The sequence below is a fragment of the Watersipora subatra genome, chromosome 8, assembly GCF_963576615.1.
Source record: "Watersipora subatra chromosome 8, tzWatSuba1.1, whole genome shotgun sequence".
NCBI lineage: Eukaryota > Metazoa > Bryozoa > Gymnolaemata > Cheilostomatida > Watersiporidae > Watersipora > Watersipora subatra.
Genome location: NC_088715.1, coordinates 65220216 through 65246821, shown reverse-complemented (window position 1 = coordinate 65246821; position 26606 = coordinate 65220216). Strand labels below are relative to the sequence as shown.

General features: G+C 35.6%; 1 protein-coding gene across 1 annotated transcript; it reads right to left on the bottom strand.

Annotated features, from left to right (window-relative positions):
• Positions 1-113: 113 nt before the first annotated feature.
• On the bottom strand, positions 114-25532 carry LOC137401376 (heat shock 70 kDa protein 4-like). Its single transcript, XM_068087694.1, has 16 exons — positions 25314-25532; positions 20383-20581; positions 17370-17492; positions 13035-13268; positions 12590-12682; positions 11893-12041; positions 11572-11648; positions 11181-11332; positions 10985-11072; positions 10539-10691; positions 10149-10375; positions 9831-10004; positions 9478-9603; positions 8961-9188; positions 8616-8777; positions 114-697 (listed from the first exon to the last, which is right to left on the bottom strand). Exons 1-16 carry the CDS (start codon positions 25418-25420, stop codon positions 521-523), a joined length of 2469 nt encoding a protein of 822 aa, XP_067943795.1. The 5' UTR covers positions 25421-25532; the 3' UTR covers positions 114-520.
• Between the last annotated feature and the right edge of the window lie 1074 nt (positions 25533-26606).

Here is a 26606-nt window from a genome sequence, read left to right as displayed (position 1 = left end):
TAGTTCTAACTGACAATAGAGTTCAAATATCACATTGACAGCAGATTCTACTGGATGATGTTGTATGCTTGAAAATTTGCATCAATCAAGCCTTAAACAATTCTGCTGAAAACTCCAACTATATTTCATGTATTAACGATAATTGTGTGTAACACAGGAAGAAAATGGAGAGCAGTCAAACCAACCTGAACATCGATGTTACAGATAAGCAAGTTGTTTGTTGTTTAGGAGCAGGAGACCAAGAACAATGACTAGAGAAATATTGCATGGCACTGGTGTACATCAACATGATAAATCACTCCCACCTTTTACACAATACAATCTGGTGTGGAAAAAGAAAGCCTTTGATGAAACTCTTCTCCAGATGCTCGTTGGCCCATAGGAGTATGCAACCCTCCGATAGTAAGCAAAAAAGCTGGTATGGCGTGATATCCTTGTTAGGTTACCGGCTAGCTTTTATTATTTATAAATCTAGAGCTTGACGAAATTACAATATTGATTAACAATCCTAACACCGGAATTAATCTACTTCCATGTCAGTGGTGGCCTCTGTTTTAGCCTCAGCCTCAGGGGTTGCATTATTGCTAGTGTTTTGTTCATCAGCCTCAGTTTTTGCGGCAGGTTTGCTTTCCTCTTTTGGGGGCTCAGCTTTAGGCTTTGGTTTCGTCATTGTTGATTTCACAGCTTTTTGAAACGCCTGCAACAACAAACCATCATATCATATACATCGACGGGTGATTTCAGATTACATATGCGTAGGGGGTTACATGTGATATTCAGATGATAACGGCATACCCCTGTCCATTGTAGGAGAATTACAGTAGTTTTATCTAGGTGGAGGCTATTACTGTAAGCATGTTCGGAAGAATACATTGACGTAGACATTATCTTGATGCACCATTAAAAGCCACGATTTCAGATCTAGATAGATGGCTTTATGTTTACAGGCTATATAGATAGCTTTATGCTTACAGGCTATATATATGGCTTTATGTTTACAGGCTATATATATGGCTTTATGTTTACAGGCTATTTAGATGGCTTTATGTTTACGGGCTATATAGATGGCTTTATGTTTACAGGCTATATAGATGGCTTTATGTTTACAGGCTATATAGATGGCTTTATGTTTACAGGCTATATATATGGCTTTATGTTTACAGGCTATTTAGATGGCTTTATGTTTACGGGCTATTTAGATGGCTTTATGTTTACAGGCTATATAGATGGCTTTATGTTTACAGGCTATATATATGGCTTTATGTTTACAGGCTATATAGATGGCTTTATGTTTACAGGCTATATAGATGGCTTTATGTTTACAGGCTATATAGATGGCTTTATGTTTACAGGCTATATAGATGACTTTATGTTTACAGGCTATATAGATGGCTTTATGTTTACAGGCTATATAGATGGCTTTATGTTTACAGGCTATATAGATGGCTTTATGTTGACAGGCTATATAGATAGCTTTGTTTACAGGCTATATAGATGGCTTTATGTTTACAGGCTATATAGATAGCTTTATGTTTACAGGCTATATAGATGGCTTTATGTTTACAGGCTATATAGATGGCTTTATGTTTACAGGCTATATAGATGACTTTATGTTTACAGGCTATATAGATAGCTTTATGTTTACAGGCTATATAGATGGCTTTATGTTTACGGGCTATATAGATGGCTTTATGCTTAAAGGCTATATAGATGGCTTTATGTTTACAGGCTATATAGATGACTTTATGTTTACGGGCTATATAGATGGCTTTATGTTTACAGGCTATATAGATGGCTTTATGTTTACAGGCTATATAGATGGCTTTATGTTTACAGGCTATATAGATGGCTTTATGTTTACAGGCTATATAGATGGCTTTATGTTTACGGGCTATATAGATGGCTTTATGTTTACAGGCTATATAGATGACTTTATGTTTACAGGCTATATAGATGGCTTTATGCTTACAGGCTATATAGATAACTTTATGTTTACAGGCTATATAGATAGCTTTATGTTTACAGGCTATATATATGGCTTTATGTTTACAGGCTATATAGATAGCTTTATGCTTACAGGCTATATAGATGGCTTTATGTTTACAGGCTATATATATGGCTTTATGTTTACGGGCTATATAGATGGCTTTATGTTTACAGGCTATATAGATAGCTTTATGCTTACAGGCTATATAGATGGCTTTATGTTTACAGGCTATATAGATGGCTTTATGTTTACGGGCTATATAGATGGCTTTATGTTTACAGGCTATATAGATGGCTTTATGTTTACAGACTATATAGATGGCTTTATGTTTACAGGCTATATAGATGGCTTTATGTTTACAGGCTATATAGATGGCTTTATGTTTACAGGCTATTTAGATGGCTTTATGTTTACAGGCTATATACCCTAGGACACTTATATTTCGCTAGTATTTAGTTTCGTGAGTAGCACACAGAGTAAAATTTCGCTGCAACTTAATTTCGTGGCTCTGATGAGTGCGAAAATATATTGGTGTGAAAATAAATGCAGTGGAAAAAACATTACATTCCTCAGGTCCAGTTCACTAATAAGAAAAAAATTCAATTTGGGAATAGTTCGTATTTGTAAACCACAGGTTGAAATGCGTGGGTGAGATCGACAATTCAATTTGATCACTTGCTGCCATTTGTTTCTTAGACTATCAATGACGTCTAAGTCCCTCCTGCCGTGACTTTCACACTCTAATCCCAAGAAGAAGAAAATAGATAGGTAACAACCAACTTCACAACCAAAACTGTATAACCCTTACGTTGCCATAAACGCATTTATGCGTTTTCTAGGGGTCACTGACATAAACGCATTTTCTGACTTTCTCAGCAATTGTCTGGTAACCTGATTTTATTATTTGTTGACCACATAACCCACGGTCTTTAAGTGTTTTATGAAATTGACTGTGTTGTCCGAAGATTTCTCTATAAAATCAGCCTAAAACAACGAAGCAATTTTAAACTTTTGTTTGAGAATTTCTAATCTAAAAACGAACATTTTTCTGCGAGTTCATTAACTACATTCATTAACGAGTTCATTAACTGCGAGTCATAAAACAGGTAATTAGTTGTTGATGGCATAATAGCCAGTTTAGATTTTCGTGATTATACAGATAATTAAAGTAGAACTTAAAAAATACTGTATACATATCATGAAGCAATATCGGCAATTTCGGTAAAATGGCTGGCACTAGGCCGGTAACGAATTTGTACATGATTGGCAGTGAAAGAGATAATGTGGTTGGACCTGATGAGGGTTGATATTGTTTTTGGATGGTAATAAAATTCATCACTGCAATAATTATTCTTCAATTTTACGACTTCACCTACCAGACTTTCATTCTCACCAGTTACAAATTCGGTGACTAACCTGATATTGCTTTGCCATGCTGCTCAGTTGGTGTATTAGCTATACTAAGTTTACCAGAAATTTCCCATTTATCCTAACCACAGACGAAAGTTGCCTGCATTTCTAATATTACGATTTTATTGTGGATATCAATGAACAAAGCTATTTAACTTCGCGTTTTCGCTCGTTCGTTATGATAGTTTAGTTTCGCTCATTAAATTTTCGCGAAAGGATTACACCGCGAAAACGCGAAAATTAGATGCCGCGAATACATAAGTGTCCTAGGGTAGATGGCTTTGTGTTTACAGGCTATATAGATGGCTTTATGTTTACAGGCTATATAGATGGCTTTGTTTACGGGCTATATAGATGGCTTTATGTTTACAGGCTATATAGATGGCTTTATGTTTACAGGCTATATAGATGACTTTATGTTTACAGGCTATATAGATGGCTTTATGTTTACAGGCTATATAGATAGCTTTATGTTTACAGGCTATATAGATGGCTTTATGTTTACAGGCTATATAGATAGCTTTATGCTTACAGGCTATATAGATGGCTTTAAGTTTACAGGCTATATATATGGCTTTATGTTTACAGGCTATTTAGATGGCTTTATGTTTACAGGCTATATAGATGGCTTTATGTTTACGGGCTATATAGATGGCTTTATGTTTACAGACTATATAGATGGCTTTATGTTTACAGGCTATATAGATAGCTTTATGTTTACAGGCTATATAGATGGCTTTATGTTTACAGGCTATATAGATAGCTTTATGCTTACAGGCTATATAGATGGCTTTATGTTTACAGGCTATTTAGATGGCTTTATGTTTACAGGCTATATAGATGGCTTTATGTTTACAGGCTATATAGATGGCTTTATGTTTACAGGCTATATAGATGGCTTTATGTTTACAGACTATATAGATAGCTTTATGTTTACAGACTATATAGATAGCTTTATGTTTACAGACTATATAGATGGCTTTATGTTTACAGGCTATATAGATGGCTTTATGTTTACAGGCTATATAGATAGCTTTATGCTTACAGGCTATATAGATGGCTTTATGTTTACAGGCTATATATATGGCTTTATGTTTACGGGCTATATAGATAGCTTTATGTTTACAGGCTATATAGATAGCTTTATGTTTACAGGCTATATAGATGGCTTTATGTTTACAGGCTATATAGATAGCTTTATGCTTACAGGCTATATAGATGGCTTTATGTTTACAGGCTATATATATGGCTTTATGTTTACAGGCTATTTAGATGGCTTTATGTTTACAGGCTATATAGATGGCTTTATGTTTACGGGCTATATAGATGACTTTATGTTTACAGACTATATAGATGACTTTATGTTTACAGACTATATAGATGGCTTTGTGTTTACAGACTATATAGATGGCTTTATGTTTACAGGCTATATAGATGGCTTTATGTTTACAGGCTATTTAGATGGCTTTATGTCTACAGACTATATAAATGGCTTTATGTTTACAGACTATATAGATGGCTTTATGTTTACAGGCTATATAGATAGCTTTATGTTTACAGGCTATATAGATAGCTTTATGTTTACAGGCTATATAGATGGCTTTATGTTTACAGGCTATATAGATAGCTTTATGCTTACAGGCTATATAGATGGCTTTATGTTTACAGGCTATATATATGGCTTTATGTTTACAGGCTATTTAGATGGCTTTATGTTTACAGGCTATATAGATGGCTTTATGTTTACAGGCTATATAGATGGCTTTATGTTTACAGGCTATATAGATGGCTTTATGTTTACAGACTATATAGATAGCTTTATGTTTACAGACTATATAGATAGCTTTATGTTTACAGACTATATAGATGGCTTTATGTTTACAGGCTATATAGATGGCTTTATGTTTACAGGCTATATAGATAGCTTTATGCTTACAGGCTATATAGATGGCTTTATGTTTACAGGCTATATATATGGCTTTATGTTTACGGGCTATATAGATAGCTTTATGTTTACAGGCTATATAGATAGCTTTATGTTTACAGGCTATATAGATGGCTTTATGTTTACAGGCTATATAGATAGCTTTATGCTTACAGGCTATATAGATGGCTTTATGTTTACAGGCTATATATATGGCTTTATGTTTACAGGCTATTTAGATGGCTTTATGTTTACAGGCTATATAGATGGCTTTATGTTTACGGGCTATATAGATGACTTTATGTTTACAGACTATATAGATGGCTTTGTGTTTACAGACTATATAGATGGCTTTATGTTTACAGGCTATATAGATGGCTTTATGTTTACAGGCTATTTAGATGGCTTTATGTCTACAGACTATATAGATGGCTTTATGTTTACAGACTATTTAGATGGCTTTATGTTTACAGACTATATAGATGGCTTTGTGTTTACAGACTATATAGATGGCTTTATGTTTACAGGCTATATAGATGACTTTATGTTTACAGACTATATAGATGGCTTTGTGTTTACAGACTATATAGATGGCTTTATGTTTACAGGCTATATAGATGACTTTATGTTTACGGGCTATATAGATGGCTTTGTTTACAGGCTATATAGATGGCTTTATGTTTACGGGCTATATAGATAGCTTTATGTTTACAGGCTATATAGATAGCTTTATGTTTACGGGCTATATAGATGGCTTTATGTTTACAGACTATATAGATGGCTTTATGTTTACGGGCTATATAGATAGCTTTATGTTTACGGGCTATATAGATGGCTTTATGTTTACAGACTATATAGATGGCTTTATGTTTACGGGCTATATAGATGGCTTTGTTTACAGGCTATATAGATGACTTTATGTTTACAGGCTATATAGATGACTTTATGTTTACAGGCTATATAGATGGCTTTATGCTTACAGGCTATATAGATGGCTTTATGTTTACAGGCTATTTAGATGGCTTTTTGTTTACGGGCTATATAGATGGCTTTATGTTTACAGGCTATATAGATGGCTTTATGTTTACAGGCTATATAGATAGCTTTATGTTTACGGGCTATATAGATGGCTTTATGTTTACAGGCTATATAGATGGCTTTGTTTACAGACTATATAGATGACTTTATGTTTACAGGCTATATAGATGGCTTTATGTTTACAGGCTATATAGATAGCTTTATGTTTACGGGCTATATAGATGGCTTTATGTTTACAGGCTATATAGATGGCTTTATGTTTACAGACTATATAGATGACTTTATGTTTACAGGCTATATAGATGACTTTATGTTTACAGGCTATATAGATAGCTTTATGTTTAAAGGCTATATAGATGACTTTATGTTTACAGGCTATATAGATGGCTTTATGTTTACAGGCTATATAGATAGCTTTATGTTTACAGGCTATATAGATGGCTTTATGTTTACAGGCTATATAGATGGCTTTATGTTTACAGACTATATAGATGACTTTATGTTTACAGGCTATATAGATGACTTTATGTTTACAGGCTATATAGATGGCTTTATGTTTACAGGCTATTTAGATGGCTTTTTGTTTACGGGCTATATAGATGGCTTTATGTTTACAGGCTATATAGATGGCTTTGTGTTTACAGACTATATAGATGGCTTTATGTTTACAGGCTATATAGATGACTTTATGTTTACGGGCTATATAGATGACTTTATGTTTACAGGCTATATAGATGGCTTTATGTTTACAGGCTATATAGATGGCTTTGTGTTTACAGACTATATAGATGGCTTTATGTTTACAGGCTATATAGATGACTTTATGTTTACGGGCTATATAGATGGCTTTGTTTACAGGCTATATAGATGACTTTATGTTTACAGGCTATATATATGGCTTTATGTTTACAGACTATATAGCTGGCTTTATGTTTACAGGCTATTTAGATGGCTTTATGTTTACAGGCTATATATATGGCTTTATGTTTACAGACTATTTAGATGGCTTTATGTCTACAGACTATATAGATGGCTTTATGTTTACAGACTATTTAGATGGCTTTATGTCTACAGACTATATAGATGGCTTTATGTTTATAGACTATATAGATGGCTTTATGTTTACAGGCTATATAGATGGCTTTATGTTTACAGGCTATATAGCTGGCTTTGTGTTTACAGGCTATATAGATGGCTTTATGTTTACAGGCTATATAGCTGGCTTTGTTTACAGGCTATATAGATGGCTTTATGCTTACAGGCTATGGTAAACAAACTTTTGCCTTGCATAACAAATACGTTCAAAATTAAGATTTTGACACTGAGAAAAACAAATTAACTTTGAATAAACATTCCAAAAGAACATCGTCAGTCCTTAAGAAGACAAGTGAATGGTGAAGAATGATACTGTGTTTGATACATCTCATGTTCATTAGGATTACACGTACATGTATTTTAAGATTTTACAAATACATCCTGATATGTCATATCGTATAATTTTGATTTGCGATGGGTTTTTTGAATCTGGATTTACTGGAACTGTTCAGAATTCGCGTCATGAAAACGTTTCCGTAGTATAAGTTGAGGATGGATTTTTTACCTTAAAATTTGTGTCAAATTTTTGACTTACATGTATATGCTGGAATCTACGGTATACAAAAACAAGTGACAAACAATGTTTGTAAGACTTGCAGAAACCAAAATAAAACCATTTGAACAAATTTATTTGGCGCCGTTAGATTCGTAGCTTCCGCTACTAGTTAAGCTCTCACTGTTGGTTTCAATTTCACTGCACCTCTTTCTGGGCAGGCTTCCAATTTCATCTTCACTGCCTTCTAACTTAAAATATCGTGTACAATTGCTGAACAAGACAATATCAGTATCAACAGCAATTTTTCTAGTAGGTCTAGAGTTTTTTTGGCCATTTTGAATAGTTATCAAGGAAAAACGATGGACTATTATAAACAAGCATTTCTTGCACATGAGTGCCAAACACAAAGAACTGCTTTATAATAGTACAGCCTATATCATGTTTACCTGAGCTTAACAATATTATTGCGTAGATAATTTAAATTCATAAATAATCTAAATTTATAAATAAATAATATAAATAATCAAAAGGATTTTGAAACGGTCTATCTAAACCCAACGCTGTCAGGATTTATTTTAAGACACAGACAGACAACTCAATATTATTAGGATTCATCTTGAAAGAGTTAAAACCAGTCGAGCGATGTAAGATTTGTGCACTCTTACCTCTTTCTCATTTTCTATTTGCTGCGTCAACACTGGAGGGTCGTCTGTCTTTTGAATGTTCATGCAAGCAGCAAATTGTCTATCATACCAGGCCTGCTTCTCAGTCAAAGTTTTCTCCACTTTGCTGACCTCATCCTCTGTCAGGTGGTTAAACTGCTCATCCTGAGAGGTGAACAAACAAGAAAGCTATATGATGACGACTGATGGCTGTCAACTATTTAGTTTTGCGTGATTTGCTACTGTGTGTGCTGGGCCATATAAGTGGGCCAGATAAGCCCATGTGTAAGCGAGACGACATCAATCGCTAAGCAATGTGAGACAGTGTGTGCAAACACCGATATTTACCCCTTCTTTGTATTTTTGCAGAAACTTCCGTACATGCACACCAGTTTTAGCAAAGTCGTCAAAAGCCTTGGGCCTCGACTCAAATTCCTTAGCCCGAACCACCACTGGATCGCCTCTCTGCTTCAGCTCGGCAAGCTTATCTATGTAGACCTGTTTCTTCTGGTCCTCTCCTTCGTCATACAGCCAATCCTCGGTGGCGGTCAGCAAAGCAGAGAATGTTTCTCTGTCCTGAGAACAAGCATAAAGCAAACAACTAAAACATCATCTCCAGCAGAGGTTACCACTTGCCATAAAATGACTACAACAGCATTTCCCAAATTAATTGAAAATCAGAATGGCTCCATGTTACTCAGTCCTGCCCTACATAATTTAGACAACTTATCATGAAGGCGACATATTGTTGATAATGACAGGATAATTTGGACAGCACTCCTTGCTTAATGAACTTCAGTAAAGAACAGCGAAACATGTACAGCAAAGTTAAAACAAGACAGCGGTAAAACTAAGGCAAGTTTACCTGTTCAAGAATGAAAGTTTGCAGAGAAGTGGCTAGGTTGTTACGCATCTCATACACATATTCCTCTACAGAATTCTTTGCATGCAGTCGTTCCGTCTCTAGCCTGTCATTAGCCGCCAGTTGTAACTAAACCAACAGCATGCAATTAGGCAAAATAACAGAATTGAATAAGAGTCACTGTAGGACGTGAACGGTACATTCCAAAGAGTAAGTACGGCAGCACGTGAACGGTACATTCCAAAGGTAAGTACGGCAGCACGTGAACGGTACATTCCAAAGAGTAAGTACGGCAGCACGTGAACGGTACATTCCAAAGGTAAGTACGGCAGCAACTGCATGAATAACATACTCACTTCCTGTTCTTTGAGAATATTTATCCTCTCAGCCGACAGTGAAGAGGTTTGATTGACTACATCGAGATCTATTTGTTTAGCCTTCACCTTCTTTGCTTTGGCTGCTGGTTTCTCCGATTCCGAACTTTCCTTGCTCTCTCCGTCTCCCTTAGTGTCATCTGTGGTGTCTCCAGTCTGGCGCACAACGAAGCATTTTAAAGCGAAGCAAGATTGTTACACATTTTTACTCAAACTGAATGCGCCTGCTTCTTGATTCGCGTGAGAAACAATGGTATTGAAATGTTAATGAAGCAGCCTATGTTTAAGCCAGACACTTACCTCTGCTTGTTTCTCAGCCTCTTCAGAGAGCTTCTCATCGGAAGTTCCTTCACTCACTTCTTTCTCAGATCCACCGGTATCCATCGCCTCACTATCCTCATTCCGAACCTCCACCATGTGTGCATTGTTAACTTGAAAGATGCCATGATGGTTCACCCTAACCTTAATCTTCACTTTGGCATTCTCTCCTGGTGCTGGTGGCACAACTCCATTCACTACAAACTTTCCTGCAGAAAAATTATTCGTATGACAAATAAGGATTCCGCTGATGATTATAGATTTTGGTCTGACAATCTTCAGAGGTAGGGTCAATAAAGGCCAATAAAGGATGAGAGCAAAAGTTTAACAGAACGGAATTGGCAGAAAAGAAGATGAACAGACAGATCGTACCTAATGTCGTGCATGGATGCGGGACAAGCTCTGGGTTTGTGTAGAAAGCTTCAATAACAATTGGCTCTTGCTTGTAGAGTGTCAGCACTTTGCTCTGCGGTATCTGGTGATAAAGAGGATACAACTCCATCTTGTTGTCTTCATCTGGAGTGCCTGCATATTCACCAACATTTAGAGGCAAGCTAGGTCACTAAAAATTGCTCATTCAACATGCAATTGATTGCAGCTTTATTAGCACACTAGTCCAACAAAACAATAAGTAATAATTTGAACATGTCTAATATGAATAACAAATGCAGCTTTTGATCAACGCAATCTGTTTTAGAGAAATCATGAATGACTCATGATTTCTCTAAAACTACAAATACTGATGGAATGAGATGTAACTAGTACACTACACAGGGTAGCCTTTATCATGAAGGAAAAGAAGATAAAAACGAACTTACCTTTTGACCAACTAAGAGTGATGCTGAAAGGTTGACAGTCGGCAATATTGAAATCTCTGACAACAAACTTTGGTGAAAGAATAGCGCACTGTAACAGATTATGGATTATTAGAGAACGACTAAGATTCTGACGTAGTGGACAATCAAGCTTACTCGCTATGCTCAACACCAAGATCTGACTCGGACTATGATTTACCTGCAAGGCACATCCACGAGCTACAGCTTCATCTGCATTCAGAGTTGTCGAGGCTTCCTTATTGAAGTTAGAAAGCACCAGCTGTTTGATAGCGGGCACGCGGGTAGAGCCTCCCACTATTTCCACGGCGTAGATATCGTCAGTTGACAATTCTTACAGGAGTATTAAGATAGATTTAATAGAACCAAGATCAACAACAGGAGCATAAAACTGACCTAGACACACTCGGAGGTCCTGTCATATTGGTGACAAGAACACAAATAATAACGGCGTATAAAATAGTCAACAACAACATAATTAAAAAAAGGCTAAAAGATTAGAGAAGGAACTCAGAAAGTGTCAAGGTAAGAACAAGGAAACAAGTTACATATTGAACTATTGCGCAACTCACTGCAATCTGCCAGCAGTCTCTTCATGCAGGCATCAGCTCGTTCTAGTAGAGGCGCTGCCATTTCTTCTAGGTCAGCCCTTAATAAACACAACAATATATTATTATTATAATAATATATTACCAATAGCCTGGCATCAGCAAAGACATAAATAACTTAACAAACCAAAAGATTGGAAGCTATATGTGCATCAATAGTAACATAACTTCCAATCACTACTTTAATATGTTTCCTCCACTAGACTCTAGTGATTATTATACACCGATCCTTCCTTTGCCGTGGTTAATAGGGACTATATTGTACGGGTAACCCTCGAGCCCTACCGTTGCAGTTTGGCAGTTACATCCTTGTCGTCCATGAAACATTCAATGTTCAGGGGAATAGGTGTTGAGTTAGCAGACATTAGTTTCTTCAACTTCTCACAGTCTCCAAGCAATCGTGTAAACGCTCTCTTGTTAGTTGAAGCATCTACCTAACAGTCACCAAACACAGCTAATTTACACATTTTAGTAAATACATCTACTCAGACGAGGTAAAACCCAATGCATGAAGAGCCCTCTAGCAAACTCAACTGCTTTGATGCCAAAGGTTAAAGGAGGGCTGTGGTATATCCTGCTCATTTGGTAAAAATTGTGGAAGAACAAATAACCTTATATTAATGAGAAATAATAGATAATGAGCACAGCTGTAGTGAAAGTCAATGATGAACACAAGTGTTGTTGTTGTTACAACTGTAGAGCTCTACATTACATATCACCACCGTCCAACAGTACACAGTACGAGCAATATATGACTGCTAGAGGCCAGCAGTGTTTACTACTGATCAATATTTAACATTTTCATCAAGCTTACTGAATGCCAACTTTGACCCCAACAAGCTAAAACAGCTTATAGATTTGTTAATACTGAAGAAGGTGGAAACTGGTATAAAAGTCTTCTGGTGGAAGGTATACAAGTCGTCACCAATGTGCCCATAACTATTTATGGTTACACTAGTTAATTAGATAGAAAAAGTCCTACGTTGTATTTAGTCTTGAACTCTTTTGCAAAGTGTTCAGCCAGCAACTGGTCTAGATCTCGGCCTCCCAATGTGTCGAATGTTGCGGCTAGCATCTGCAACATATGATAACGATAGATTAGGCGCTATACAAGTATGGAGTTGTTTAAAAAGGCAGAGAAAAAACCAAAATGTACTTCGATATTCAATGATGGACAAATACTAATTTTATTTAGGTGAATGTTTTCCATTTTTATTATGTGTAAAATGTTTATATTAAAACTTATGTTATGTTATAACTAAACATCAAGTCCACTAGGAAGATGTTACTGGAAAGCATTCACCTTGTTCTTATCACAAATGTAATCAACACAGGAGAACACGTAGTAAGTGATAAATCTGCCAATTCTTCTATTGATAGCAATCAAACAAAACAGTTTATAGTAAACACTAAACACCTGAACCTACCTTAAGTTTGCCTTTGTTCAGAGCGCATGCTGACACCTGAAAGTTGGATGAGCCCATATCAACAAATATTACATTTCTAGGTTTATCAGTTTCTGCAGGAAGATCCTGTTTGTAGAGGCCATAGGCGAGTGCTGTAGCTATCGTATCACTCATCAGCCGCAGACAATTAAGACCAGCTATGTTGGCAGCGTCTAGCATGCACCTCTTCTCACACTCGGTAAAGAAACAGGGAACCTAAAATTCATGCCAAAAGTTATCAGAAACAAGCCCAACAAAATAACAAGAAAAAATCACACGGTTTATGCAAATTATAAGATTTGTCAAAGAGAGGCGGCGGTATTTCGGGTCATGTAAACTGTTAACTGGCACCCAAAGTAATCCAATTTCTCATCAAATTGTTTGTTCAGAGGAGAAATATGTCTCATGACAATATTTCACTGCATGTTTACGTTTTGATGACCCGGTCTACACCCCTCAAGATTGACTAAATTAATATAATTCAAAGATCCATCCAATTTTATTACCAAAAAATACTTTTCTATGACACTTATTTTCAAACAGTAAATACTAATAAGGAACAACCACAAAATGGCATCAGCAATATTCAAAGCTTTGTACACAATCTCTTTAATTGCATGGAAATGTAGATGCCAGCACTTTGTAGAAATAGCGGACCCTATAAAGGGATTTGTGTGGTCTGAAACAAGTACTTATGTTGAAAGAAAGCCTGAAAGAATAAGACGGCCTCAAAAAAAAAGAAATATTTCGGAGTAAGTAAATATGGATCATCATGAAGTGATTTAGACAACTTCCATAATCGTACTCTGAGGATTGTGATACAAGTAGTAGGTATAGGTATACCTACCAACCATAGCATACCTACTATAGCATACCTATCACAACACACCTAACACACAGTAGCTATGCTATAGCAAGCATGTTATAGCTCACCTATTATATATAGCATGTATATAGTAGGCATGTTATAGTAGTCGTGTTATAGCAGTCGTGTTATAGTAGTCGTGTTATAGTAGTCGTGTTATAGTAGTCGTGCTATAGTAGTCGTGTTACAGTAGTCGTGTTATAGTAGTCGTGTTATAGCAGTCGTGTTATAGTAGTCGTGCTATAGTAGTCGTGTTATAGTAGTCGTGTTATAGTAGTCGTGTTATAGTAGTCATGTTATAGTAGTAGTGTTATAGTAGTCATGTTATAGTAGTTGTGTTATACAGTGGTGGGTTCACTTGACAAAAAAACAACTGCAAACTGTGTGACAATAAAATAAAAACTAAGTTTATATTCGATTAATAAATTGGCTGAATTTAACACGGCATTGAGCTTACATGTACATATTCATGGTAGGAACATAGCAGGTACATATACATAGTGGGTACTTTATAGTAGGCTCACTGTAGCAGGTACGTTATGTTCTTAGTTACGATATTATATTTTATTTGCAATACTGTTGTGACCAGTTACTGTATGTGTAAATGTGATGGTTACACAGGCCTGTTTTTAAACACACCAGACAATGATGTATTGCCATGTTATTAGCGCGAGGCAATAACACCTCTGAACCATAGAGATTACCGAGCATAATGCATAAAACATCAGTATGCATGTTGGGCCTGCACAGTCCACTAAGGCATCAACACAATGGTCCTGGCTAAAACATTGACACACTAAACCATTGATCTCTTCGCACACCTTCTAGCTTTACAATGCCACAAAAACTTATTGCTTTATCTGTTGGATGTAACTTCCGAGCAAATGTTAACATCTCCATAGACTTTTGCAGGAGCCCAACTAGCGGGCACTAAAATGGAGTTATGCAAAGCAATAATGGGTAATTAGACATTCTAGCTAGAGAAAAATATACAAGTAAACCTTCACAGACGAAGTTCACACATTCCAAAGATTAGCTTCATGAGCCGAACCATCACATGTTAGAGACATCTTTTTATAAGAATATATTTTACTACGTTCAATTCATTCCGATAATTAATTTTAGCATTAAAACAATCGAACTAAACGAAAATTAGTCAAAACTTAAATTATCTGACAACTACGATTACAGGAATAATCCGTATAAAGGTTTTCACCATTACCTTGGAGGTACTGTTGGACCTGGTTCATATAAAACTATATATCTGTTAGCGTCATGTTGTTAAGTAGTCTTCTATTTCAGGTGCAAGAATTTAAAACTGGCTAAACTGCACACGCATACTTGGCGACTGCTTGAGAAGTGATAACAAATATTGATCATTAATTTGAATGCATATGTAAGTGCATGTTGTTGCTTTGAGCAGCTGACAGCATTTTAACATTACATATATAAGGATCAAGCAGAAATTCTTGAATAAAACTAATTCGTTGCCGACACTGATGAAGGACTACATAGACCTTGACTTCCAGCTTGGATCATTTCTAATGAGATCGTTGTTTCAAAGAGTTTGTAGACCCTTCAAAGTTTGTAGTTCATAGATTTTGCGCTAATCTTTTGGCAACACAATTAAGTGTATCTCTATTCTTTAATCTTAAACCCTTTCTAAACATAACATCAGGAGGAAGTGTGAAACTTAGACTACAGGTGCTACAAGACGCACTATTACAGGTGCTACAAGACGCGTGATTACAGGTGCTACAAGACATGCTATTACAAGCGCTACAAAACGCGCTATTACAAGTGCTACAAGACACAGTATCACAGGTGCTACAAGACATGCTATTACAGGTGCTACAAGACGCGCGATTACAAATGCTACAAGACACACTATTACAGGTGCTACAAGATGCGCGATTACAGGTGCTACAAGACACACTATTACAGGTGCTACAAGACATGCTATTACAGGTGCTACAAGACATGCTATTACAGGTGCTACAAGACATGCTATTACAGGTACTACAAGACACGCTATTAGCTGAAACGCATGAGCTGAAACGCTATTAGCTGAAAGCTGAGAATATTCCATGTAATTAATTGCCTCTACTGATAAAGCTTATTGAAGCAAATTTTGTAAAACGGCACACAATGTGTATATCCAGTTCTACTTCACATAGTTGGTGATACAATACGCAAATGCTATTAAGATGTGCTCCTTATTTTCAGTGTTTAGTTGCAAAGTCGTGAAGCCCAGGAATATTAGTGCCATTCATTAACGTAGCAACGCCTTTCATTACGTTGAACAATCAATAGCAGAAGAGTATGGATAAACATATTCACATAAGTTGTTTAAGGCGATCTCTATAACTGTTGAGTATTTAGTGTAAGGAAGAAAAAATAAGTGACGCAAAGAGAAAGCTTGAATTAGTGGAAAAGCTTGAAAGGCAGAGAGTGACAAATATTGCTAAAAAGTAAAAAAATACCAATTACGAAAACAAAAATATATTACAATAAATAGTATTAATTTAAAACTCGTGCAGTCGAAGTTAGACTATCTCCATCACTACCTACAGAGTACCACAATTACTCGAAGTAATCATTATCAAGTTTCAGAGATGTGCAACAAGCAAATAAAAGAATATGAATAGTCGCTCTAAAACGCAACAGTTTCGACGTATGAAGGAAATCACTTTATAATATTTTTATGTCCAAGTTTGACTGTAATTTATACTTCGGTCGGAATAGAACGATATCTTCCAAGTTTACTATTTATTGCTGAGAATGATTTGAATAAACAAAAGAGCTGCAAATCAACAATTAGATGCAAAAACTACAAGCAAGGCATAACTAACAAACATGAAACACTATTAATTAATTGAAGCATTATCAGATATGAAGACTAGCCTGACATACTGCTACTGTAGCGTAGCTGAGCTTACACCCTGTACTGAGTGTCTGCATGTATTCGAGGTAAGCTGAGAATAACACCTTTTACTTTTAAATTAAGATCCTATAGTTTAATGTAATGTTATGCGTGTTTATTCTAATATTTATTGAACAGCTACCATAGGTTTAGGTTGTAAAATGAAATAGAGGGGTTTAGGCGTATTCTTATAGAAATATCTGTTCTTGCATATAGTTTGCATATATGAAGCAAATCTGAAAACATGGTAAATTTCTATTTATAGGTTTGGTTGTATACCACAATTATCTTGACAGCCAAAGTCAAATATATACAGAAAGGCACGCTTTATATCAGAATTTAACATATGAATTTGTTGGTTTCATTTCCAAATGTATATTCATGACTGCTAAATCCAAGCACCCTGTATACTACTTGCTATTAATTAGTTAGGTGGACAATCAGATAGAGTCATGTTCTTTGTCGTGATCAGTCGAGTGTCTATACTCACATGACACGAGCAGTATTAATGTTCAACAGAGTGACTTACCGATATTACACAGTCTACAACCGGAAGATTCAATCCTTTTTCTGCAGTTTCTTTGAGTTTAGTTAGTAGCATTGCTGTAATTTGTAGAGGAGTGAAAATGCGCTCTTCCCCTCCATAGTGCACCTGCAATAGTATCAAATATTCACAACAAACTACATAAACATGAGAGAAGGGAATACCATACGAGAGACCAGAAGACAGTAAATGATTCACAATGTTGAACGCAATTGACTCATTAGTGCAGACAAAATCAAGGTATATAAATATATATATATATAAATCTCAGTGGTTGTCTTTCTACATTTTTGTGAAACCCAGTGTCCAGTTATAACAATTCAAAACTAACAATGAAAAATCTGCACGGCATTGGAGTTGATCTTGGGTCCTTAAGTCCTAGAGACGGCTAACATAACCATTAAGCTACTTGGAATACAATGGTTTCACTAGGAAAATAGTCATTACATTGGTTAAGATACTCACACTTGAAGCGCTTGCTTGGGGTTAATAACTAGCATCGTTTACTGTTACTCATAACAATTGTTAAGCTGCCCAAAACGCACTAAATATTTTAGTAAAGATTTAGTTAAAATCTAGTTTACCAGGTAAGTTACTCAAATTCATTAGGTAATTATTCTATAACCCGTGCTGTGCATTTGGCTAGTGATTCATAATAAACTAAATTATGAATTTAGTTTATTATGAATGACTAAGTGCTACTACGTACAGTTGATGATAAAATTGAAAAATTTACATTTTTCCTGAGACAACTTCACAGCCTCATTTAGTTTAATGAAAATTGAGAAATGTCTTCAATATAAAATAATATGTGTGGGCCAGATAATCTTTGTAAGTTTTTAATAGCAAAAACCGATGCTCAATTCTTACGATGATCATTCAGTTTTAACTACATTCATTCTCAGTCCAGTACAGTTTGAACGCTGTCTTTAAAAGAGTGCATGTCTAAGGATTTTGCAAATAAAATTTCTTCATACTTATATCAACCTTATAATAAGAGCAGTGTCCACGCAAATGTCTAGATGTCCGCACAAAGCCATCGTTAGATGTTGGGAAAATGGACTGCATGGTACAGGATTAGAACTTGTTATTAATAACGTAACAAGAGTGGTTGATTCAAACCTTTACTAATAATGTAACAAGAGAAGTTGATGTTTGCCATAATCTATTTAAATATTGTTAGTTTTTGTTCTGAACAATCATAATAGAATTTGTAGGCGATTTAATGAAACCAGATGATGCTTCCTAAAACCTAAGGATCAACATTATAGAGTCAGCGAAACAAAAAGTGTAACCCAAACCTCGAGCGCAAAAAAGTTACAAGCCCGGCACCTGATTATTCATGCTAGTTTCTCAGATTTAGTGTTGAATGAAAAGGAAATGCTGCAATAGTTTTGAGTCCATATTTTCTTCCAAGTGTGACAGATGGGGCAAATAACCCAACTCCATAAATAGTGTAACAGTATGTAGGATATATTTATTTAGATCAACAAAAAAGAAGGCATATCACTGAAAGGCAACATGTAAAAGAAATCTATCTTATAATCATGCCAGTTCTCACACACACAGACCTATATTTTGAAAGAACAATAAAAAGGAATATACAGTAATACTTCAACTTACGAGTGCTCCAACGTACGAGAAACTTGAGATACGAGCCAGGTTTTAAGCACGTTTCAGCACTAACATACGAGCTATGTTTGAGATACGAGCACGTGAGTCAGTTGCCAAGTATGCCGGAGGTGTTTTATGATAACAGCATCACTCTGTATTTCTTAACTGCTCAGGTTATATTTTTGTACCGTGTTTTTTGTGCGATTTTCAGTGCAGAATTAAAAGTACTCTGTGTTGACCGAAAGTTTGCCGGTAAAATGAAAAATAATGCAAAGCAAAAGCGAATGATAACAGTTGATATTAAACGGAAAATTATTGAAAAATATGCAAAATGTGTATGCGTGATTGAGCTAGCTCAGCAATATGACAGAAATACATCCACAATTATCAAACCGAAGGATTACATTCAGGGCATTTAGTTCGCAAAAGGACTGGCCATAGTATCTAAACGGCGCAGCGATCTTCACGACCGCTGATGGAGAGACTGCTCAGGCATTCAATAAACAATTGGCCGGTGACAGCGTAATTGAAACGATGCTATATGGAAAAGGCCGGTGCTATCTAGCAAAACTATAAAAATAGACATTCGGACAAGTTGGCTAGTGGTCGTGCATTAACCTTTTGTGACGACACCTGCGTTCGTCCTAATCGCAAAATGTTGAAAGGGCGACAAAAGCAAATGTCTTTATATAGGATTATCTTAAAACGGCCGGCTAGTCGTGAAAGCGAAACAAAAGAAAAATTGCTGACCAACGAGAAACTTCAAACTACGAACGCCGAAGAACTTTTAATGACGTTATGTTAAAAATGAAAGTTTGCTTTTAGGTTTGATTCTACGTTTGTCTTATAAGACATTGATAAAATCTAAATTTATCAAAGTCAACTGTTGTAATAAAGGATAACTTATATCTCCCTCTCTGGCAAATGCTAGCGTTAGCTGCTATTGTATGTATTTAATTTTACATTTTAATTAATCACATTTCCTTGCATTATTTTTTAATTGTTGCTTTTTGAAAGCATTTGGTAAATTAGGACAATAACCAACATGTTCTTTCTGTTACAATATCTTGTTTTGAGTGTTTCATTTGGATTTTTTAGAGTATGGAAACCAATCAATATATATTTAATGGTTCTATATATAAATAAATTGCACCAAGATACGAGTAAATTAACATACGAGCTCAGTCTCGGAACGCATTAAGCTCGTAAGTCGAAGTATGACTGTACCAGTAAAACCAGAATTACATAAAGATGAGTACCTAGAACCATCCATTGAATGTTTTTACCGACCCAAAGATGAAGCGGAGGATGGTTGATTGCCTTCCTTCCTAGAAATGCTCTTAATGATAATCAGTGATCAACCTTGGCAGGTATTTTAGCTTACCTGAATACCGACTGCACCATCATCGTGTTTGAGAATGTTGAATGGCAAATGGGGCATTTCAGCCTGCACTTGAGGGTCATCATATGGCCGGGCTAACAACCTTTTGTAGCCAAACGCGGTATTTTTCAAATTTGTAATCGCTTGATTTTTAGCAGCATTGCCAATAAACCTCTGAGTTTCACTAAACGCAACGTAAGACCTGCAAAAAAAAAACTATGGTTACCATCATATAATGATTAGTATTCACTAATAGAATGTTGTGAGAATACATTGCATGCCTTCACTTCATATTAAATAAGTTTTTAAACCGTTTTGAGCTGACCTCTGGCTACAACCTCAGTAGGAACTATGTGTTTTTATTGTGTGTATTCTGGACTACAGTCTCTGAAAATGTAGTTGTCTTGTAAAGAATCCATTGCAGCAAACTAAACCATACTGTGCACCAAATACAATTACATTCATATGAAAATGCATAAACAAATGTTTGGGAATATTTACGGAGAGCAGAATTGGGAGACTAGTGCAAATAACAGATTGTCAAGCGGTCTAACGCGTCATAACTACTAGGTAATTATTGAGTGACACCTTCACAAACATGGGGTGTTCATTCCTGAGCGTTTAGCAACATAATTATAACCTACATGGATCTCTTGTTTGTGAAGGAGCACAATTACACTTCTTTCCTTTTTTACAAGGTGATTAGCCATTTTTACAGCGAAAATTTGGTGTGAAAATGTCTCAAATGCCCATTGAATTTATAATACTCTTTCTAATTAGAAATATTTGCCAGAGTATATTATTTGATGTCATTGTGCATGAGTACAAATAACCAATAACTTTCAATAGTCAGTTTTAGTCAGCTTTACAAGTTACATGCACCCAGAGACTGCCGTTGCCAGCTTTTATTTTAGATGAATGTTTCCAAGGCAGAAAATCTTTCGAGGAATCATTTGTTATGCACCTTGTATGGTCTGAGAGACGCAGAGTGACAACAAAAGAGCCAAGCTCAATTGAGGTGATAAAATGATGGGGTGTTGATATATTTGGCCACAACTGGAGATTTATGTCAAAAAGTTCATAGCATAAAAAACTATATACAGTGAAACTCGGATAACTCACCCTCGGATATCTCGAACACATGGTTAACTTGAACGGATTTGTTTGGTCCGTTCTCACGCAATGATAAATTGCTTTAGATAACTCGACCTTAACTCCGTTAACTCAAACAGTTTTTTTGCCCAACGGCTACCGAGACGGTTGTTATCGCTTTAGAATATCACTTTATTCCAAGCCATAGAGATAAACAACGACTTTTAGTAGTTCTTAGGCGTCATTATTACCACTATCGACAAAATATTTTCGTTAACGACTTCTCTTAAAGGTTTGCAAAAAATTACATTTTGCCAAACATCCGCCTGGGGATAGCCCTCCGCAAGCAAGGAGAAACCAGGTAACCTTCAGATAAGCTTTAAGAAAAATCGGCAAAACTGGTTTTTGTTAAAACAATCAAAAGCAAAAGATGTCTTTTTTTCTGAGAGTTTCAACCGCGATCAGGTTTTGTCTATTTTAATCTGAAAACATCCTGGCAGTCACATCGCCTAAAACAAACAAACGAAGCTCAAGTAATAAAAGGAAAATATTTATACTTTCTGATAAAAATTGTTAAAACATTACATGAGAGGTCCCTTAACTTGCAACAAGCAATCAGCGCTTTTGATTTATATATAGTTTGTATATGTACTGATAAATACAATAATACATGCACTTGTGACAGTGTTCTCATAACTTGAACGCTCTGATAATTCAAACACTTTTTCTCGGTCCCGTGAAGGTCGAGTTAGCCGAGTTTCATTGTATATATATCCTGAAAACACTTCAACAGTCACAATATGTGCTGTAACTGATTTTTGAAAATTCTGATTTAGGAATAACCAGCAACCTTGAATATGTTGGCATGTTTTTAAACTAGTGCTGGGCACGGGTAATAAAACTCGTTGAGCTCGTGGGTTTATCTTCTCTCGAGTCTCGGGTAATAGATATTTTGAGTATTTCGATATTGAGGATTCGAGTTTTGACTTGCGAGTTCAGGATTTGGTACACGGATCCGTCGAGTAGAGTGGACAAAAACTCGGTCTATTGCGCCCTGCACTCTAAACAATGTTTGATAACCCGCCTGTCAACCCTGGCCTTTTTGTCGATGCGGGTCAGTAACCCTGGGCAATCTGTCCAACAATCCGAAATCTTTAAAGTTTCATTATATGTATCTGAACGTGCTCATAATATAATGATATTTGGTAAAACACTAGTAAAAAGGTCGGGCAACCCACAGCAGCTGTCAAACAGAAAAAAACAGTACTTTATCATTATTCGGGCTAAAACTATAAAAGCTTATACGATTTTTAAAAACTCGTAAAAACATTTACAATAGCATCATATCCATTGAGCACATGTTCATCATTATTTTATGACTCAAATATACTGGAAAATTGTAATTAGTATTATAAAATTCATTATTTGCATCACAATCCCTTATGACCTACCAACAAACAAGTCGCGTTGATTTTTTTCCTATATCGTTCAAATAAAATTTGTTATTAAAACGAAGGAATTAGGTAAAGATATTTGAAAACTGTTACAAATGGAAGTGAAATTTCTGGTCTAATATCTTGTGCAAAAATTAATTTCATTAATTTACGCTGTTACTTAGAAACGGTTTTTGTAAACAAAGCCATGTGAATGCCGGAATTCTGGCTGATAGAGATTCTGACACACCCTACGCAATGCCTGAAAACCGACAGTTGGGGTTCAAACTGCAAAGAGTTAAGACTACGATCACGAATATTGGTCGTTAGAAAATAGTAAAAAACAACAAATAAATTGAATAGAATTATAATTGCATTGTAAATTTTAGAATATGTCTGATGGTTAGAAATTTTAGACATAAAACCCGTATCAACAAACCCGATACCCGAAAAACTCGTTAGCCAAGAAGTACTCATTCCAAGCACTATCTTCTATCCGATACTCAAAAAACTCGAACGGAAGAGGCCGAGTCTAAACTCGTTGGCCAAGAGGTACTCGTGCCCAACACTATTTTAAACCATATTAACATGTTTTTAAATCAATCAGAGTACTTGGAAATAATGAAATTTGTTGGTAAGTGGATTTGTGTGAAATCAGTTAGAAATCATTGACAATTGTGTGGTGTGTAAAACTGATTTACTTCAGTTTTTAGAATCTTTCTATAAAGTTTCTGCTTTCAAGACACCTAGTTTTGCTGCTTTATACAACTATGGGAAAAAAGCCAAACAGTTGAACTTAAAACTCAATATAAACTAGTTTGAACAAATTTTTTTAATTACTGTCAAATGTATATTTGAATGCCATCTTATTTGGATGCCACCTTTATTTGCCCGCCACTTTGATATTATTTGATCGTTGTAAACCCATAAGAGAAAACGACCAGTAGAAAAGTGTCCACAAAATGGCACTAATAATCACTCAATTACATAAACAACCAATTCTTTCGTTGTTGCTGTAGTGGTTGCCATGGTTTAAATGACGGTGTACCTGAGAGGATCAATCATCACAATCATCGGAACTACACTCGGATTCGATGCCACCAAGGTCTAAATCTGATTCATTGTTTTTAGATTCGTCCATAATGTGGTTTACAATCTCAGCTGAAGACTTCAAAGCGTTTTGATGATCGATAAGAATACTTTTTAGGAACACAGTGTGATGTAATAGCAGCCATTGTTGTGGTATACCGAAGTCTGCTTTCCAACTTTAAAGCTTCACACTGTTTTCTTTTAAACTTTAGAAGCGACACCATCAAAATAATTAATAACCGTATCCGGCTAATATTTTTTTAGTCAAAATAGGTTTTTGTTTAACTCAGTCTGATACTTTGACATATATATGAAAAATGGTGGAGCAAAAATGCTGAGGCCGACGGCATTACGGTTATTCCACCCGAAGAAGCGTGCAATATATAGGTGACATCACCATCGCTTCGTCTGCAAAAGGGTTAAATTTATCTTCCAAAAATTCTGACGAGCCAGTTGAAAAAAACAGCGCCACCATCTATTTGAACGTCACTTCCAACAAAACGCCACTGTAGGGAAAGGGTTGAAAAATACAGCGCCATGGCGTTTAAATAGAGGCTTTACGGGATGTATTTTGGTGCAATAGTAGAAAGACGTTTGAATTGTTTCAACTGAAATCCTTGTTGTAAGAACTTTTTTTTAAATAGAAAATCCATTTTATTGAAATAATATAAGCCACTTCGAATTTATGATTTATAAACAACTTTATACGTATTTGTAAATACAAAGTAAATTGTAGATATATAATTGTAAATATAATAAAATAAGATGCAATCAACTAAAGTTTAGACTTTAATCAACTACAAAAACACTTATGTGAAGCCAGAATTCATGACAAGACTACCAGTTATCTCAAGAATTTCATGAAAAAGGAGACTTCCCACATTCCTATTACCGTGATAGGTATGTGGACTACAACTTAGCAAATGAACTTTGGTAGTTCATTTTACATGTTACACAAAAACATATTACAAATTTATACATAAATTCTAGTAGTATGATGATACTAGTTTTGTACCTGCTTTTGAAAAGTGTCTTAAGAAACCCAGTGAATGAGAGTCTAAAGCGTCTCTCACTCATAATTCATGTGATAGTGTTTTCACTATAGTTTCTTGAAATTTTTTCACCTGAAGGATCAGTGGCGAATGAAAAGCATTTTGAAACATGAATAAATTGTTGTCTATGAACGATTATTAGTGCGACAGACAGGTCAACAAGGAATTGTCTTTATGGAGGGCTGTACAATTCTGGCGGCTTACCTTTCCTCGAAATACCTGAACGCAATTTAAAAGCTTTGACAATAAAGTGGTAAAGTAGACTTACGGTGTGCATCGGTCGCTGTACTCGTTGGCTACAGTCTCAATTCCTCCTTGCCTTGCTACTGCAATATAGCACGAGTAGTGACCTATGTCAAAACCGACAACCGACATTGTTGCGTTAGCGCTTTGTCGCGTGTTAAAATAAGTGACCTTCCAACAATGGCTTCCTGTCGTTTTTATAAACTGGGCGTTTCTAGAAAAATCTACTGCCGCACGCGAGAAAATTCTTTGATTGAACCAAAGAAAGTTAACGCAACGTCTCTCGAGACTGCGAGAAAGTTCTAGAATAAATTTAATCATAATTAATTCAAATAAAAAAAGAATTATTTTAAGTCATCGTTAAAAAAAATGTGCACAAACTCGGTTATTTTTCTGAGCCTCGTTTTGAACCACCGCTTGTTTTGAAAAAATGGCCGCTTGGTGATTAATAACTTTTCAATACTTTTATTTATCGCTCGGATGTATTGAAAAATAGCATGCTTCTAGTGCAGAATATATGTTGCTGCAGTTGAAGAAGCGTTAATTTTTTTATAATTTGTGCGAATATTGTGTAAAATATCGTTTTATTAATGCTTTTGTGTTTATTTTCCATTGCAAATTTAGTGCAGTAATAATATTTAGACCCACATAAAATGCTTGACGTTGTAGCACGCCCTAACAATGTGGTAGACGGAAAACATCGTTTGTACTTGCAGCGTGTTAAACAAGCATGTACTGCAGTGGTATCTTGCTGTTGGGGTTTCAGTTAATTGTAAGCATTTGTTGTTAGCAATCTGTTGACTACTGTGGACTGTTATGAATATGTCAGGGAGTTGATTCAGTCGTGTTGGGTGTGCTGTCTTTGTACACATTTTTTATAGCTCTAGTAAAAGTGGCGTAAACATATGTCGAATTTCCTCCTCGGGTAAACCTGTTTTTGGTTGGTACCCAGCAATCTGACATTGAATCCCTTTTCTTGCTTTGATTTTCATCCGAAGTAGTTCTTTATAATAATGATTCTTTTTACTAGGGTCCAGTTGTAATGCTTGCTTTACTTTTGTTGCACTTAACACCATTTAATTCCACTATGGAACATCTCTTTTGTATATTTTTTCTGCGTCTCAGGCACAATATTCATATTTCAATGATGTGGACATGATGATTTTGTAGGTAAACCTGCATAATTTCATCAGCAATACGCATATTAAATTCTAAAATCTAAATGCTGTGTTTTCTATGGTTTAGCAAAATGTCCACAATGGTCTAGTTTGGCATGTTTCCTTTTAGCTGAAATGCAAACATCTTGTTTTGTTTAATC